Source organism: Lynx canadensis, chromosome B3 (assembly GCF_007474595.2).
Source record: "Lynx canadensis isolate LIC74 chromosome B3, mLynCan4.pri.v2, whole genome shotgun sequence".
Lineage (NCBI taxonomy): Eukaryota > Metazoa > Chordata > Mammalia > Carnivora > Felidae > Lynx > Lynx canadensis.
Window position 1 is genome coordinate 19060048 of NC_044308.2, and position 18877 is coordinate 19078924.

Genomic DNA, 18877 nt, shown 5'->3' on the forward strand with positions numbered 1-18877 from the left:
TGCAGGGCCTGACGTGGGGCTCCATCCTACAACCATGGGATCATGACATGAGCCGAAATCAAGAGTTGGCACTCAACCCGACTAAGCCACCCAGGGCCCCCCAATAATTTTTTTTAATATTTATTTATTTTTGAGAGAAAGAAAGAGTGTGAGCAGGGAAGGGGCAGACAGAGAGGGAGACACAGAATTCAAAGCAGGCTCCAGGCTCTGAGCTGTCAGCAGCCCCGATGCAAGGCTGGAACTCATGAACTGTGTGATCATGACCTGAGCCAAAGTCAGACGTTTAACCGACTGAGCCACCCAGGCACCCCAACAAACTTTTTAAAGTTGCCAAATCCACCTATGCCTAGTAATGACTATTTTCTATGCAAAACACCTTTATGACTAAGTCAAATGTTGGGTTAAAATAAGAAAAGCAAGATCCGGTTGCTGGTTACCCAGCTATGTTCTCTTTGTGAAAATCCACTGAGCTCTACACTTAATTATGATCTGTGTACTTTTCCACAGGTATAATATACCTCAATAAAAAGTCAAACAAAATGAAAAGGTTACTTAGGTCAACTGTCTTTTTGTTCCCTTATTAAAAGGCCAGTATATGTCATTTATTTGCCTAAAAAATTGTTTCAAATTGTTCAGCAATGTTTCTCAAAAGCAACCTCCCATGACTGAGATGTCATGCCGAGCCCATGTGACAAGGGGGCTCAGGTCTGCCTGCTCTGCTTATCCATCAGTAGTAACGGCCTCCAGTCCCACATTCTCACTCTGGGCTGGGAGGGTTCAGTAAGCACTGAGGAGCATTACTAAAAACCACCTTATGGTTTACTGCATTGCAATTACATTTTTAAATTATGAAAATGAAAGTATTTAAAGCCACTTATCAAAAATGCCAAAGTCACAAAGGATGCAGATGGAGGCTGTGCAAACAGTCCAGACAGAAGGAGGCTACCTATAGAGGCGTGACCGTCAAATCCAACACCTGACCCGAGGCTGCTTCTGTGACGGAGAAGGGAGAACTGTTACCCAGGACTTTGCTGCACCAACAGGTAAAATCGGAATATAAACGGCAGGTTGAAGTCTCCGTGTTGAACTGAACTTAGGCTATACTATGATCATATGAGAGCATTTCCCCACTCTTAGTCAAAATACAATTGATGTTAGTTAAAGTAAAGGGCCACAATGTTAAGTTACTCTTAAATGAGGGACAGGTCTATGTCCCTGTATGCGGGAACAGGGGGAGACTCAGCAGCAGTGGCAAATGATCATGCGAATAGGGTAAAATGTTAACAGGTTAATTTGAGTCCAGGGTGTGTGGATGTGCTTTGTGTTGTTTTTTTTTTCTGTGAAATTAAAATTACTTCCAAATAAAGTCTTTTAAAACCATGTATTAATAAATTACTACCAATAAGAATCAAAACAAGCTTAGAAATGAATCTGGATTTTGATTATGACAGTTGCCTCTCATGACGCATTTTAATGCCAAGGCACTATTTCAATTTGCAAAAAAAAAAAAAAAGTAAAAATTACACCTTCTGGCTAGATTTATAAGAGCTAAATAAGTACCTTCCAAGACCTAAAGCTTAACATAATTGTCTTTAACATAAGACTCCACCTCAGTAATTTCTCATAATGTGAACCTTAATGGAGAAACTAGATTTACAGGAAGTTTAATAAAAGTTCTCATCCACATGAGGGATTAATCTCGCTTGAGTGGCAAACACAATGATAAATCCTAGCTAACGATGTAGGTTAAGAGCACTTAAAGCCCTACCAAAAAAGAAAACAGAAATCAAAGGTCTAATAAAATGGTACATGTCCCAATAGATCTAATTCTTAGAAATGACAATGATGAAGGACTACACATGAAAGGCAAAACTTTAAATTTACAGAAAAACATACGGGAGACAATTCCCATCCCTCCAGGAAGGGAAAATTTCTTACACAAAAAAGCACAAGCCATACAGGAGAAGAATGAGAAATTAAACTACACTCAAAACTCACGATTTGCATGTGAAGTAAAGCCACATTTAAAGGGAAAGGACGAGTCATTTTTGGGGAGAGGACAGGCCCCTGCAAAAGGAGCTCGCAAACTGGCAGCACCCAGGAAAAGCTCTGTCGTCATCAGGCCTGTAAACACATGGAGAGTAGCAGCGACACCACCCAGAGCTGACTGTCCCCTGGCTGCCCACATGTCCTCCACACCCCCCAGAGATCCTAGGGACAGGGAACTGGCCAGGGAGGGAGCCTCCTCTCCACCAGATCCCTTTAACTAATAAAATCATTCACCAGGTGCCTCCAGGCAAAGAGGTGGCCTCCAGTGTCCAGAAAGGAGGATCCTCAGCACCCAGGTTCAGGCCTTAGAGAACTTTGGCGATTACGAGAGGACAGCCCTAAAACTACCTCCCAGCCCCTGCAGCCCTAGGACAATACTTTCTAACAACATCCTGGCATTAATGCTAGCTGAGAGTTCTGGATAAACAAGACGCTGGCCCCAGCGACATCGATCTAGCAGGATGTAAGATATAACAGAGCCACGACACTAAGACACAGATTGTTAAAAATTCACTCTCAAAGGTAGGCCTATTGTCTACAATTCAGCAGGACGACGGCTAGCTTCTCAGAGATCAGGGAGAGAGAGGGTAAAACATTCCAAAATACACAAGGCACTGCATGTTTTAACTATAATGAAGCATGTTAAGGTTATAACCACTAAATTAAGGATGGGAGGAAATGCAAAAACACTGCCAGCTGTATTCTTAGAACTGCATGACATCCCCAAATAGTTTCCTCGCTGCAAAAATCCAATGCAACAGAAATCCCCCCTAGATCCAGTGAGGAGGTCGGGGGGAGGGGGGGGACACACACACAGAAATCAGAGGTTTCACTCAAATGACATCTGAATGTACCTTTTATAATTAGAAACAACATGAAAACTACTTCCGGTATTCTTGAAAATGTCCACTTCCCTAACAGTTCAAATGAAAGAAACAGTTATTAGGAAACCTTTAAAAGCAAGTCTTAGGGGCAGAAGGCAAGTACTGGCAGGAATACAATTTCTTCACTCAAGCCCTTGAGAAAATTAACTCATAACAAAAGCTAACAGTTCACATCAGAAAGTAGGTTTCTTTTTCTTGGGCAGAGGTCTAGAAATTCCCTCTGTTCATCACAACTATCAGTAGTTTATCAATTTAAACACAACAACAACCTAAATAATTTTTTCCATTCTGACTAATATCAGATCCTGTAACTGCAGGCAAGAGGTGCACATCTGCCAATAAAAACAGAGAAAAGTCAAAAGCTAACTCATGTTCTCGAGAGCATTTAAAGAGAAAACATCTACAAGTAGACTTCCTACAAAAAATCGCATTTGTGTGTCCAGATAAGTCAGAGATTGCCTACCCACTATCCTCAAAGGAACAACCTTACTGCAAACTTACAGACTACAAATAAAGGTCTAAAATGTCAAGGTTTAAAATAAATGCAAAACCAAATGCTAATGGCTTTTTTTAAAATATCATTACTCATTTTATCAATTCTAAACATGTTAAGTTTCAATAATGTGTGGGTCAACAAACGACATGAGAGAAGTCAGGCCTTTGGGAGAAGAGGGACAGGGAAAGTTGATACAATTGTAATCACATCTACAGATTCAGCAATACTCAGATTAGATGAATTTTCCAGATAACTGTGAAAATATCACTGTGACCTACAGTGAAACGTATCATTTCTTTGGGCTCCAAATGCCATGATTTATTAACTAAGGTATGAGGACAAAAGTATAGAAGGTATGTCCTACAAATGAAAGCTGAAAGATACTAAAAGGGAATTCAAATTTAACAAACTAAGGTAAGAATGTGTAATAACTTAATACCAACTTCAAGCCTTAGAGAAGGTATCATCACTAGTTTCCTGCAATTGGCTCATAACTGATGATGAAATTAACCGGTTTTTTTTCTTCTGTTCTTACCTCATAAGACCAGACACACTGCACCCCCGCAAACCTCCGGACACATCTTCCCACCTCCACGTCCTCGTGAGTCGTGTACATTTCCCGGAGACACTTTCCAATGTGCGGCACCATTCTCCGGAGAACCTCCCGGCTCATGATCACACCGGGCCCCCCCATGCAGAAGTTCTCACCGGGTTCCAGGGCCAGTTTCCCCATCTCTTCCGTGGTGCCCAGTCCTGTCTGCCCGAGAAAGAGGGGCTCACTGCTATTCAAACTCCTCAGAAAATTCTCCAGACGGTCTCCTTTGATATACACGTCATCATCTGCTCTCATAAACCATTCATACTTCTCCAGGTAGTGGTCATGCATGTACTTGAGCATCATGAAAGACTTCTTCTGGGGTGGGTAGGAGTCGTCCACGCCCCGTAGTGGCACTATCGGAATTGGTATCGAGGTGTCTGAACCCTCACTAGAGAAGAATTCGACTTTCCCAGGAATTGTCTTGGACCATGTTCTGGAATTAAAATAAGCATCAGTGAGAGAACAGTTTATTTCAAGCTTCTCATTTCCAGAAATCCACAGATCTACTCATGTTGAAGCACTGTGTGTTCAGAAGGAATGATAAAAAGCTACCTGATCTGCTTGCTTCCCCTTAACAGAAGTCCAGGCTATGGGGTATTGCAAGGCCCAAGTTCATTTTCAAAAGAATCCCACCAGAAAAAGATTAATGAAGTGTTAAAATATTTCCGGGATAACTAAGTTTTAAGCTGTGGCTGAAAACCAAATTGCCAGGGCACCAAGGTTTCAACACCCAGGTTAATTTTCTGATACTATCAACCCCCCACCTATAAACTCCTCCACTCTAGAAGACAATTAAAAATCAAATTCTTCATTCAGCAAAGTTTCTTTGGATGCATATCAATGCCAAGTATGTGCTAAGCCAGGGGATGCAGGGCGAACAAAACACAGATGCCAACTTATAGAGCAGTCATCAGGAGAGACAGACGTTTATCAAAGGAGTCACACGCAAATGTACATACTATTATGAATTAAAACAAGTGCTCTGAAAGGCACACAGCCTTCAAGAGCAAACACACAGAAAGATCACAAACAAGACACACAATGCAGAGAATGCTTCCTGGAGACAGGGTGAATGTCAAGGATGAGATACAGACCCAGGATGCAGCAGAGGAAAGGGATGGCACAGAAACGGGTGAACGCTGAGTATTCCACGGTCTTCAGGGGTGGAGGAGAGGGTTGGGGCCACTGGGTGGGAACTGCCACAGCAGCCTGGACAGGGGGGTGCCAAGGGTAACGGCACGTCCCATTGTCAGAGGAGAGATTAGAAATGAACGAAAAGGAAACAGAATCCTGCTCCTGCACAACTGATTTAAGGCCATCATGTTCCAACTTTCCTTACGCCTTCCTTATTTTATGTAGTAAGAGCTGAAGCAGTCCAGCTACAAATATGCATTTATACAGACTACTTCTAGGAAAAACATCGCAGAACATAAATGAAGCAGTCAATGAACAGAACATAAATGAAGCCGATCAAAAAAGGTCTGTTCCCAGGTGATATTCTCTCCAATATATTTTTATTTTGCTTATCCATTACAATCATATGTATTATAGTGAAAAGTGAACTTGAAGGGTCAATGAAAACCACACATCTTACATGAAAGGTCTTAGGGAGAGAAATTCTTGTAAAAGACATATACCAAACCCCAGAGGAGAGGTACAGAAGTAGGGGAGTGGGGAGGGACTAAGAAGGGGATAAAGAGCTTTCTCTTTTTATTCTGTGTATCTTCAAATGAAGGAAAGTTTTTATAAGCAGGATATTATTGGGGGGGGAGGGTTAACTGTGCTAAAATATATGTAACTTGAAATTTACCATTTTAACCATTTTTTAAGTACTACTGCTCAGTGGCATTGAACATATTCATATTGTTCTTCAACATCACCACCATGCATCTCCAGAATGTTTTCATCTGCAAAACTAAATTTCTAAAGTACAGTATTATTTTTGTAATTTTATAAATGATCTACAATGAATTACTTAAAAAAGCAATTACTGGCTTTTAATTCTTCTCCTAACCCAAATATAAGGAATACAAAATGACTTCAAATTTCTCTCATTCAAGCAGAAGAGGAATTCGATGAACTTGTCAAACATGCTTCTCAAAAAAAATCCAAGGATTAAATACATACCGTTTTTCATCAAAGCTAGGAAGTCGACTGTAAGACACACAATTGTTTTTTGTGCCAATAACAAGGAAAAAACAGTGCCAATCATAATCACATGATGCCAGCAACTGTAAAACGCATCCTGTTTCAGAGATGTTAAAATGTGGGGGGAAATGTGCATCTTAGAATGATGTAACACAGTCGTAGTAATGTTTTTCCCTTAATGCCTGTGGATTTAAAATGGACCTATGGAGTCTTATGCCATTTACAAAACTCAGCATATATGGTACCTGATGGGACTACAGATGCTGTACTCCCATTTTCACAAAGGATAAGCTCCCAAAAGAATGGATGAAAAGTAAACATGGCAGGAATGTAGCAACTAATTTAAGGAGAAACCAACCCTTTCCATAAAGAGATAAGTCTATTTAAAAATGAGAATGAGGGGCGCCTGGGTGGCTCAGTCGGTTGAGCGTCCGACTTCGGCTCAGGTCACGATCTCATGGTTCGTGAGTTCGAGCCCCGCGTCAGGCTCTGGGCTGATGGCTCAGAGCCTGGAGCCTGCTTCCGATTCTGTGTCTCCCTCTCTCTCTGCCCCTCCCCCATTCATGCTCTGTCTCTCTCTGTCTCAAAAATAAATAAACATTAAAAAAAAATTTTTTTTTAAATAAATAAAAAAATAAATAAAAATGAGAATGAACTGGGGGCGCCTGGGTGGCTCAGTCGGTTGGGCGTCCAGCTTTGGCTCAGGTCATGATCTCATGGTTTGCAGGTTCGAGCCCTGCATCGGTCTCTATGCTGACAGCTCAGAGCCTGGAGCCTGCTTCGGATTCTGTGTCTCCCTGTCTGCCCTTCCCCCGTTCATTCTCCCCCCCCCCCAAAAATAAATAAACATTAAAAAAAAATTCTAAGCATGAGAATGAACCACAGTCTACACAGAATGTATAATAACTGAAAGACACCCTTCTGACGTGGTAATCTAGAGGGGAGATGACTTCCCAGCCCCAGGAGGTGGGTGACAATGAAGATGTACTAAGAGGACCACCATCCAGGGCAAGGAGCCTCTGATTCCTTCCTCTAAGAGAAATGATTTTTGTTTGGGAGTCATATCAATTACTTGAAAAAGTAAATAATTTCAGTGGTTGGCACATAACAAGTCAATAAATCCTGCTCACTTGCATTTAAAAAAGTGACTTAAAGTGCTGTGTGTGTGTGTGTGTGTGTGCGCGCGCAAGTGTGAGCACACCTCCACGCGGAAAAGAGCAGAAACCATTTCTGTCTCTGAGACACCTCCAAGTGAGTTTCTAATCACTTTCCATAACACTCTACCATTTCCTGCCATTCCTACATGAAGAACCGGATTTCATCAGACCCAACCAGAAAACATTAAGAGGTAAAATTTACAGGCCTGCTGGAGTTCAAATATACTACCATCCATGGTCCCTCTGAAATGTAGTTTAAAGCTAAAGAGTCTGCATTATCTCATAACTGATTACACATGGATAGTGAATAAAATCAACCTAACTTCAGCTTCTACCCAACTGCTTCTGAACTAAAATGTGATTAATAAAACAGACCAAGTTCAAACCAGTAAGTACTAAAGTACTGTGGTTGGGTGAGCTCAGAAGCTGTTAAGATATTAAAGCACCATGATATTGAGACATGGGATGAGTAAGACAACATCCGCCTCCAAAAGAATAACCTACTCAAGACACAACACGCTGTGTCACGGCTAAGAGGACAGGCTCTGGAATCAGGCTTGTGGGGTGACGGTCCTGGCCCCACTTTGGGTGAGCCACTTTGTGCCTCCCTTTCCTTATCTGCAAGCTGGGGGATGGGGTAATAATGGCACCTACCTTAATAGGGCTGTTGTGAGGGTCAGATGGGCCCTTCTATCTCAAGTGCCCAGACGTTGGCCTGGCACGCAGTAAGCATAACAGAAGGGTGACTTACGGGGGAAGACGGCAGTTTGCAAATAAGACGGTGAAAGAGAAAATGATGGACACAAGGGAGCGTGGGCTGGACCCAGGACAGCCCGTCACAGGATCACACGCCAGCGCGGACGCGCTGTGGAAAATGCTGCTTCTCACGTTGCTGGCTGAAAACCTGACACTCAAGCCAGCTATTAGAATTCCGTTTTGCTGTCAATCTCAGACAACATCAGGGTATAAGTCTAAGGAGACTTCAACTTTTAAAAGTGTTTTCGCTTCTGAATGCCGGAATCCTTTGTAGGAGACTGAGGATGGAAACCCCTCCCGGTCCGGGCCCGCAGCGCCCGTGCCCCCGCAGACAGAGCAGGCAGAGAAAGTGCCGACGGTTCAACCGGCACCCAGGCGATTAATGCCCGCACTGTGACTTGAAATGGTGTAATTTGTCTAAGAAGAGAAGCCAATTAATTTTAAAAACAGACAATCTAACCTCAAACCATCCTTAAAAGCCTCTCTGCAGTTTTATGGCAACTCCACCCAATTATTATCTTTTCCTTTTTAGGTAACCCAGGGAAAAACCTCAAGCTGCCCTTTTCTGTTCTAAATGACTGGCAGTTTGAGGGAAATCTCTCAGAACGAATTTCTGTAAATCCTCCAATCTTAAGAAATGATGACCGTTTTCACTTAGGGTGCCTTTGGCTTCAAGAGCTCCATCCAGTTAAAGGCTTCTGGAACAGAGATCATGATTCACCATCCTGGGGGAACGGGGCGGGGGGAGGGGGGCCTGTAATAATGGCTAAGAAGTGAAGGAAGCACGCTGCTCAAGCAGCAGGCTGGCCCTCCTTCCGTGAGAGAACCAGGTCCAGTTCCTTAATTTTCATAAGCAAATGTCAACCTTGCCACTGACACGTTTGTTACCGGGAGCAAAGAGCTCTCACTTGATTGAAACCACAGAACGTTTGCAGAGGCCCTCGCCAGCTAGCTCAAGTTTCAGTGGACCGATAACCAACTCTAGCTAAAGGCACAGATAAGACAACTGAAATCTGAGAGAGCCAAGAAAGCTATCAGGCCCTTCCTCAGGGCTTCTAAACGCTATCCCTCCACCAAGTTAAATCACTGTTAAGTAATGCAGCTAGACGATAATTAGCTTCGCTAAGGGATGCCTTTGCTGACTTAAGACTTCATATAGTCCCCCTGCCCATTCGGTTACCATTTTAAGAAAAACTACACAAAATACATTTCTGTATAAAACTGCATCTATAGCAGGACTCCTGTCCTAAGTACACATTCGTAATCCATGGGCAAAAAGCAGGCAAGAGTATATACTTGTGATGTGGACTATTAAGGGAACAAAAGTACATATACAAAAATAAAATATTTTACAACTTTGCCCCAAAGTGCTTACTATGGTTATTTGTGGTTGGAGGATCAGAAGGCATTTAATTTTCTTCATGTTTTCTACATTTCTAAATTTTCTGCAACAGAAAGGTGTATTTAGAACTGGGGAAAAAAAATTTTAATCTGGAGAAAAGCTTTAAGCTAAAAAGCATCCAAAGAAATGAAAAGATATGACAACAGAAAATTCTATTTTTATAATAAACATTTTTCTATTTTATCCAGTGGACAAAAACTCAGTAAGACTGAGTACTTTTCCTGCACTTTTTCTGAATTTGAATAGCTATAGTAATTCTTATAAAAAGAGGAGCTCTTCTGTGATTTCCCCAAAATCACGATTAAATACATTTAAAAACATAAGAGACTCTTAAATATGGAGAACAAACAGAAGGTTACTGGAGGGGTTGTGGGGAGGGGGGATGGGCTAAATGGGTAAGGGGCATTAAGGAATCTACTCCTGAAATCATTGTTGCACTATATGCTAACTAGTTTGGATGTAAATTTAAAAAATAAAAAAAAAATAAATACATTGTCAGACAGTTACAGTGATACATTTGAAAGGACTCACGATCAAATCATCTCAGAACCTGGAGTCACGGAAGGAAGGGAGAATATAGTTTTTCCCCTCGTAGAACTGATAGATAATAGGAATTGAATGTATGTATTTCTATTCTTGCATTACAGAAAAGATTTCAGCTAACCTAACCAAAAGGCATACAGTACGATAACAGAAAACGAGGCTGAAGAAAAATAAAAGTAGGGTCATGGGAGCAAGGCAGGAAAGTGGTACCTATACCAGGGAAGGCAAAACCCTGCCTGGGAGGGGCTGCCTGCTCAGCGCTGTGCCCACAGGAAACACTCAACCAAGGGGAGTCCTCTGAAAAGATGCCAACTAGAACAAGGGAGCCCGCGTGATGAGACCAACTGCCATCACGTGGTCTCTACGTCCGCTAACAGTGGCCCAAATCGGCAGCACGCCTTCCAGCAGGCAACCAAGAGAAGTCGCAGGACTGTGTCCCACTGCTCAGGGTTAAGTGAAGTAACTATTCCAGACAGGGAGACCTGACAGAAACTTCTCTGCGGGGCCACGGTAGAGAGAGCAGGGCAAACGTGGTGAGCATCGTCACAGGAAGCGCAAGCTTGATGAAGCAGCAAGCAGTCTCAGCTCACCCTCCCAAAAAGTATGTGGAGAACAGCATGCACTTGAGCAGGCAGAGCAGCCATGCACTTGAACTTGACCAGGCCTAGTGAAAACTCAGAGGTCTTCCAAGGCTACCAAGTGAAGGCTCAAGGCCTCTCCTGGCCCTGAAGGAGTGCCCTCTGGCAGGAGGCTGCAAGCATTACTCAGTCCATTACCTCTGCCCTGTCCTAGGATGAGGGACCAGCCCTGCAGCCAGCACCCTTAGCCGTAGGTTTTCCTTCCTCTGTCTGCCTTCCGGATACACGGCTTCCTCTTGTAAAGTCTTTAACTGTCTTATTGCAACACCTTATGACGTGAGCAATCTCAATTCTTTTTAGAATTACACGGGGAAATAGAAAAGAAATCACAAATGGTGGGAAAAATATTTTTTAAAAGAAATCAAATTATACTCTTTACCATTAATCCTTAAAAAGCACACTAAAGGTGAAAGCAAGCATTAAGGAGACTTTTTTTTTTTCCGTTCAAGAAAGCCGTTGGCGGGTGGATTACAGCTTCCCACCTCCACAATGGCCTGGCCACTAGCCCAGGAGGCAGCTCCAAGGTATTAAGAGCTAACAGCAACCTGCCCTTTGAGCCCAGGCTCACAGCAAACAATGGGAATACTCATCAGTACAGACCACAAAAAACGCCCTCTTTGGAACCTAAGAATCAAAATTCGGAGTGTTAATAACAGAAGGCAAAATGTAACCTAATGATACATTTCCAAAGCTTCAAATGTTGGAAAGCTACCTTATATAGTTTGTATTTTGCTGTTGTGCACTTAAAAGTATAAATATGCAACTAATTCTTAATCACGCATGAACAAAATTCGTTTTCAAATTTAATTCTAAGCAAAAAAACCCAAACAACAACAGCAAAAAGTGTTGCTTAATGCAAACAATAAAGCCACCCCGAACCTATTTTGGCCCACCCCCTTACAAGTCAGTGTTACTGTTATCAAGGCACTTCCTGGTATCAAACCACTGAACAGCAGCCCACGGCCACCCAGCAACCAAGCAGTTACCTAGTGTGGTGCACCATGCTAACGGCATTTGAAACTCGGCCTATGGGGGCACCTGGGTGGCTCAGTTGGTTAGGTGTCCAAGTCGGCTTCAGCTTGGGTCATGATCTCATGGTTCATGGGTTCAAGTCCACACTGTTAGCGCAGAGCCTGCTTGGGCTCTCTCTGCCCCTCCCCCACTTGCATACACATGCTCGCGCGCTCTCTCTCTCAAAATAAATACACTTTAAGCAAAACAAAGTAACTCAGTCTGTGATAGTTCAATGGGGTGTGTTGAGGTATTGCCACCCACATATTCCAGATGAGGGGACGGAGGCTCAGGGCCAGGTAAGTAATTTGCCCAAGATCTCAAGGCTAATAAAAGTCGAAGCCAGAATGCAAATGGGGTCTGACTCTAAAGGCTCTGCTGGCCAGCTACTGGCTTTTTCATCCCGCACAGTTATTTCCAGGTTAGCACCCACATTTCTTTTGCAGACTATACTCCACTGATAAGGCTGAGAAAACAGAGTCATCACAGACACGGGGAGCACACTTACAACTACTTAAGCCACTTCCACTGTGTCTGCCTGGCAGAAACCTGCCTGTTGAGGACACCTCTTCAGAGTCTAAGCTGGATTTAACTGAAGGTCAGAAGACTCTACTCAAATGGTAGCTTCTGAAACCCTCCTTCCGTGTGGGTCCCTTTGCTACTGTAAATCCTGCCCAATCATTTTCCCCACAGCAGGTTGGAAACACAGAAAACCCCAACACAAAAGCCGCCTTCACACCTGGGTTCTACTTACAAAGCAATCGTTTTAATGGCATTAATAACTACATTTTCATTAGTCTTCAGGCTTTGGGTTTGCAAGCCTAGGACTGCATCAAATCAGAGCAGTGGACACCTTATATTTTTAATCATCCACAAACCAAGGTCCTCAGCTACAGAACAAATACCATCGCTATAAATGCTTCAGAAAGGACACTGAATTAAGGTAAGTAGATGGACAGTTTCAGGACTTATAAATCGTAACTAAGTTTTTTATTCCTCCCAATTCCACCCACATCCACAAAAAGACACTGGCAGATGGAAACACTGATACCGACATCCACATATGAAGGGGGGGGGGGAACTGGGAAGTTAGAGTAACTGAGGAAAATACAGTTACAGTAACCAAATAAATACTTTTCAGTGCAGGATTAACTGTTACTTGCAAAAAAGAATGACCTCTGACCCCAGCCCCAGGGAGCCTGCTGTGCCCAAGTTACAGGTACCTACAACCTAACTCGCTGGAAACTGCACTCATTTCCTTCCAAGGGCTCTTCCCTCCTCCCCCTCCTCCCCCCTTCCTCTTTTTTTTTTTTTTTAACTGTAGCTCTGTAGATTTATTACAAAATAATTGCTCACTATAGTAAAACACAAAAGTACAGAAGAGGGCCAAGAAGAGTATGAAAACTCCTCGGCATCACTGTGTATAGATGCTCTCACACTTTCTTTTCTACGCTACACAAACATAAGATTATTTTGATTTTAAGCAAAAATGGAACCCATACCGGGCATACAATTTTATAACCTACTCTTAAATTTAAGTATATTGTGAATCTCTCTTCATTTCAGTCAACATATTCGAGCCACTTGATTTTTTGTGGCTAGAGAGACATCACAGTATAGATAAACTTGGGAAATCAATTAAGGTCCACAGTTCCTCACGCAGGACACCAAAGACACTTGAAATTTCCACTCCTTACATACATCTTCAAGCACATCTTTAGATCCCTTTGAAAAATTCTAGAGGAAATGCTAGATTTCAGGTCCCAGCCTCAAAATGAACAATCTCGTTCCTTCACTACTTCCTGCTATTCCACATTTCTGGGAATCTGTTGTCTCTGCCTCAAAAACTCCTATTCATCTTTCAAGACCAAGTGAGGGAAAGGGGGCAGGAGAGTGTGGGTGAGGCCTTTCCTGATCCCCTTCATAAATCAGCACAGGCCTCTTTCTCCTGTGTTCCCACCCCAGTGAGCCCAGGCACCCAGTGAGCCCTTATCATGAAGTATTTCCATTTCTTTCCTTCCCTGGATGACAAACCCTGCAAGGATAGAATTATTAATTCGTTTCCAATAAAGACCACCTTAATGAATGGACAGGGGAAGTGAAAATACAACCTTGTATCATCTTCTGTCGACAGCCACAGCTATCCCTAACTTGGAACATTCTGACTATTTGAGGGCATCAAGTTCTGAAAGCACGGCATAGAAAACTAAACTCTTTATCAGGATCACGTATTCCAGCGGTCATCTTATACAGGCAATTCACAATGTGAAATGGGTTGTGCTCCGTAAGTTCATTTACAGGTTGATTATTCGGATTATAGAAGGCAGTCGGTAAATTTTTGCCAAACTGAATTCTATCTGAGAAAGAAAGTATTGCTCTAAACTGTCTCGAGATAAGCACGGTTTACTGGGTTCAAGAATAAGGAAAGGAACCCTGAGGTTTGCTCATTAAGGTTGGTAAAAGAACAGTGTGCCTTCGCTGAAAGCATTAGGAAGAGGCCATTAACTGGTATAACAACATCTTGCAACAAGATTCCTATATCTCCAGCTAGTGTTTCTCAAACTTTCTTCCCACAGTTCCCTACAGACTGATGCTAATCTTTAATGGTGCCCTTTATCACTCCCGGGGCAAAGAAGGGAAACCATCCACCTCTTTCCTCTGAGAAAGTAAAGAAAGAACAAAACAGTTCCCCATCTTCAGCCCAGGGGAGGTAAGAATCAAGACAAATGAAAGGTGTTGGATTAGCTTAGCGTTCTGGGCATAAGAAAGGACTAAAAAGCAAAGTATGTATGTTTTGTTTTGTTTTGTTTTTTTTTATCAAACCATTAATTAAAAAGAAAACCCAAACGGTATCAAAACACTCCCAGCAAGAACAGGTAAGTGTAGCCAAGAAATGCTTGAAACAGAAGAGGAACAAAGAAGAACTTGTCTACCGGATATTAAAAAATTATTCAACTTCCAATAATTTCAATGGGTGGTACTGGCACAAGAACAGAGAGAAAGATCAGGGAACAGAATAAGAAGTCCAAAAACATACCCAGGAATTCTGAGTATGATGAAGATGGCATTTCATATTGGTAGGGAAATGGGAGATTATTCAACAGATGGTACTGAGACAATGTACTATTTGGGGGAAAAAATGAGATTAAGATTATTTCTACCCCTTCTAGAATCAGCAAAAAAATGTTGCTTTTAACAATCTCTCCAGGGCAATAACCTTCTGAGCTTGAGCTTGGTGGGGGGGACCCTAAAATCAGAAAGGTAAAGACGGAACTACATGAACTTCTGTGTATCAAACACCATAACTAAGAATAAAATATGGAAATAATATGAACTGTAGCTAGCAACAAAAGACCCAAAGAACACAGGGTTCTGATGATCAGTCACTAAATGACCTAACAAATCACTCGGAGGAATCAAGGTACCATTCTGAAGTGAAATTGCCGAGAAAACAAATACTCTAGAATATGAGTCAAAATGAATTTCTTTATATATTTGTAAAACCCCAGCTATGCAGAACCCTTAGGCAATTTTAGTTTAAGACAGCTTCAGAGCTCTAGCACTGTAACCACCTCAGATATAAATCTTTTCTTAATTTCTTGTTTTTTACTTTTTAAAAAATTTTTCTTAATTCTAAGTTCATTTGGAGAGAGAGCGGGAGAGAGAGGGAGAGAGAGGGAGAGAGCGGGCGAGCGAATGGGAGAGGGGTAGAGACAGAGAATCCCAAGCAGGCTCCACACTGTCAGCAAACAGCCCAATGCAGGACTTGAACTCACCGACTGTGAGATCATGGCCTGAACTGACATTGGACACTTAACCGACTGAGACACTCAGGGGTCCCTTTTCTTAATTTCTTTGTAAATTCATTACATTTATGAAGCTAAGGATACTTCTGCCTGCGTGTCTAAAAGCCTTCTTCAAACTTCTTATGCAAAACCAGACCTGTTGACTCATTTTCCCCATCTCAATAAATGATACAACCACTCACACTGTGTCTCAAGCAAGACCCCAGGAGGCACTGTGATTCCTCTCTGCCTCACCCCTCACTAGCATTCCATCAGCACCACTTTACCTTGGCCCCAGCATATATCCCAGAACCATCCACTTCCACCTCCACTGCTACACCAGTCCCTGCCACCCACACATCCAACCTGACCGCCTCCTAACATCTCCTTGCTTATCTCCAGTCCATGCTCCACACAACGGGCAGAACTCACAATTTAGGACATAATGCAATCACCTCCCCTTCCTGTCTAAACCCTCCAAAGGCTTTCTAATTCACTGAGAATAAGAGACCAGACACTATCAGGCCTCATCCGCTTTCTTTTATCGGCCTTCTTTGATTCCAAGTTGGTTGTAACTTGGAATCAAGTTGTAACTTACCAGCTCTTCCCTCTCCTCCCTTGCTCATCAGTGATATTCACACAACCATGGTTAAGACTGCACCCAAAATACCAAATTCTCCAGATGCCACCCCACCCTTTCCTTACCTTGTTTTGTTTTCTCTATAGTACCCATCATTAACCCTCTTTTCAGTGTCTTCCCTTCCATTAGAACAGAAGCAAAGCACCATGAGAACAAACATCTTCACTACTGTGTCCTTAATACTTAGGGTCTGAACCCAGAGGAGCCATGCATGTATTTGTTAAACAAAGGAATGAATCTTAAGTGCAACTGAATAATTTTTTTTAATGTTTATTTTGAGAGAGAGAGAAAGCAAGCATGGGAGGGGCAGGGAGAGACAGAGAGAGAGAATCCCAAGCAGGCTCCGCACCACCCAGTGCAGAGCCCAACCCAGGGCTCAATCCCAAGAACTGTGGGATCAGGACCTGGGCCAAAATCATGAGTCAGACGCTTAGCCAATTGAGCTGCCCAGGCGCCCCTAGAACTAAATATTAAAGAAAATAATAATAATGTTTCTTTTTGAGAGAGAGAACGAGCAGCACAGAGCCTGATGTGGAGCTTGAATTCATAAATCATCACAAGATCATAACCTGAGCTGAAGTCAGACACTTAACTGACTGAGCCACCCAGGCACCCCTGCAACTGAATATTTTTACGAACCATATTTTTACTCCTTGACTTAACAGCTATGGTGTCTGCTCAGGGCCTAAGGAAGAAGTTAGCCCTGTTCAGTCTCTGATCAACTACACTTTGAGTTTTGTTCTGCCTCCTTTTTAAAATCTGTTTCTTGCCTGCCATCAGCTGTCACTGCACTGCTAACATCCCTTGGTGGCCCCTCTCCCCACTTCAACCATTTAGCAGGTTGGGAAAATAAAAGTCTGTAACGATGGGGCTGTTCCATCATTAAAGTCCACTAACGTTAGTGCAGAAAGGCAGATCTCACTGAATTTCCAAAAGGCTTTTTAAGTTCCTTTCTGGATCTCAGACAGTTACTAGTCCCTACACCTAAATTCTGACATTTTCAATATCCTAGGATAAAAGTACACCATACAGCCATCTTACTAAAAATGCTGGCATCTCCTTCAAGTCATAAGCCAAACAATAATTTCATTAAAAAAAAAAAAAAAAAAACTAAACTAAAAACATTAGAGTATTTCTTAAGATAAAGAATGAGTGTGCCTTTTAGGGGAGATGTAAAACTGAGCACACCCATTGCCAAACTACCTAGTGCTGTTAAGATTCAGGCCGACTTTTATGCCAAACTGTGTGTGAAATTTCCATTTTAAGAGCCGAGTGTGGAGTTTCAGCCTGGGCTGCAAAGCACAGCAAAAGCCATAATCATAAGTTACACACTGTAACCTTGGCCCCGATTCAGGCCTTCCCCAAAAGTTCTTTAAGACTAAAATCGTCTTGTGCTATCTCCTGCAGCCAGTCTAAACAGAGGGTTGACAGGTTGAGAAGCAGAGGACCGGAACCGGAAAGGTAAGTCCACTCCAAAGCTTCAAGTAATGGGACTTCTTAGGATCCAAGACAGAAAAGAGAAGAGCTGCAGGAAAGCTGACAGAATGCCTGAGCAGGTACACTGTTTCCCCAGAAAGGTTTCCCTGACCAGAAAGGCAGAGTGGTCACAAAAAAGGAAGAACTGGCACCAGAGGGCAAACTGGATTTCTACTTTATCTCGACTGTCTGAAAGTTAATAAACAGTGAGATACAAGTCCTACATCCAAAAAAGATGAGGTAGGAGATTTGCTAAAGGAGACCAAAAGTAAGAGGGTCAAGCATGGGCTTAGGGAAAGGACTCTCCAAGTGTAAGAAGGGTAGGTCAAGTTTGCGCTACATTTTCTGGCATACCAGGACCCCTACTGGTTTGTATACATTGATTCTGAATCCGTGAAAAATGTATTTGTTTGGTGGGCAATCTAGCATTTGAACTACTTTGGTAATCATCTCCAAAGGTGTGATTTCACCCAATGGCAGTCATGTGGACTTACTTTCAAACCCATTCTGTAAACAATTTATACAGCTCATCCTCAATTTCAGATGTGGACATTTCTCTTGTCCAAAAGCACAATTTGCATAAAATTCCAGGTAATTCATGGGAGATCCGGGAGAAAATTTTTATCTGCGGGTTCCTAAATCACTACCATAGTTTAAATTTGTCCTAAGCGGCTATCCTCTAAACTTTTGAGACACTCAGGACCCTTCCTGGCAGAAGCTGGGCTCTGGATTTAAACAAGATCCTAATGGAAACACAGAGGAACGCGGGATCAATGTGCTGAAAGCACTGACATTCTCAACTGCTGTTTTATCTTCTTTCCCAATCCTGTACTTCCTCCCTTAGAGGAACAAGTATCCATATATGTTTTCCCCTCACATCTAATGCTTGAACATTTAGACCAGCACTAGATTTAAAAGCCAAAGTTTCAAAGGTGTTGGTTACAAATTAAAAACCAACAGTAACCAGCTTGGCCTTGCTCAGCACTGACTCCTCTAAAAGTTCATTCTCAGGGGACCTCCCTGCATTGGTTTGTTCTGTGGCTGGATGAATCCCAAATCTTACCCACACAGTAAGCATTTCTGTACTTCACACATACGCTGTCCCATTAAATCCCTTTACTGAGTCCACATTCCTCTTCTACCTCAAATTCACTCCACTGCAAGTCTGTCATTCCAAAATCATCGCCCTTCTAAAGATTACTTTGGTTAATCCCTTTGTTAATCCTGAACATGATTCCAGCCACTTTTATGACTCATATGGCCAATGAGGACCCAGATACTGGATAACACACAC

The 18877-nt window shown here is 42.4% G+C and overlaps 1 protein-coding gene across 1 annotated transcript in view; it reads right to left on the minus strand.

Annotated features, from left to right (window-relative positions):
• Window positions 1-18877, minus strand: part of CHSY1 (chondroitin sulfate synthase 1) — a 71010-nt gene that overhangs the window by 51209 nt on the left and 924 nt on the right. Inside the window, exon 2 of the mRNA XM_030317507.1 lies at window positions 3965-4460. Coding sequence (XP_030173367.1) covers window positions 3965-4460 — 496 coding nt within the window. The remainder of the gene's footprint in view (window positions 1-3964; window positions 4461-18877) is intronic.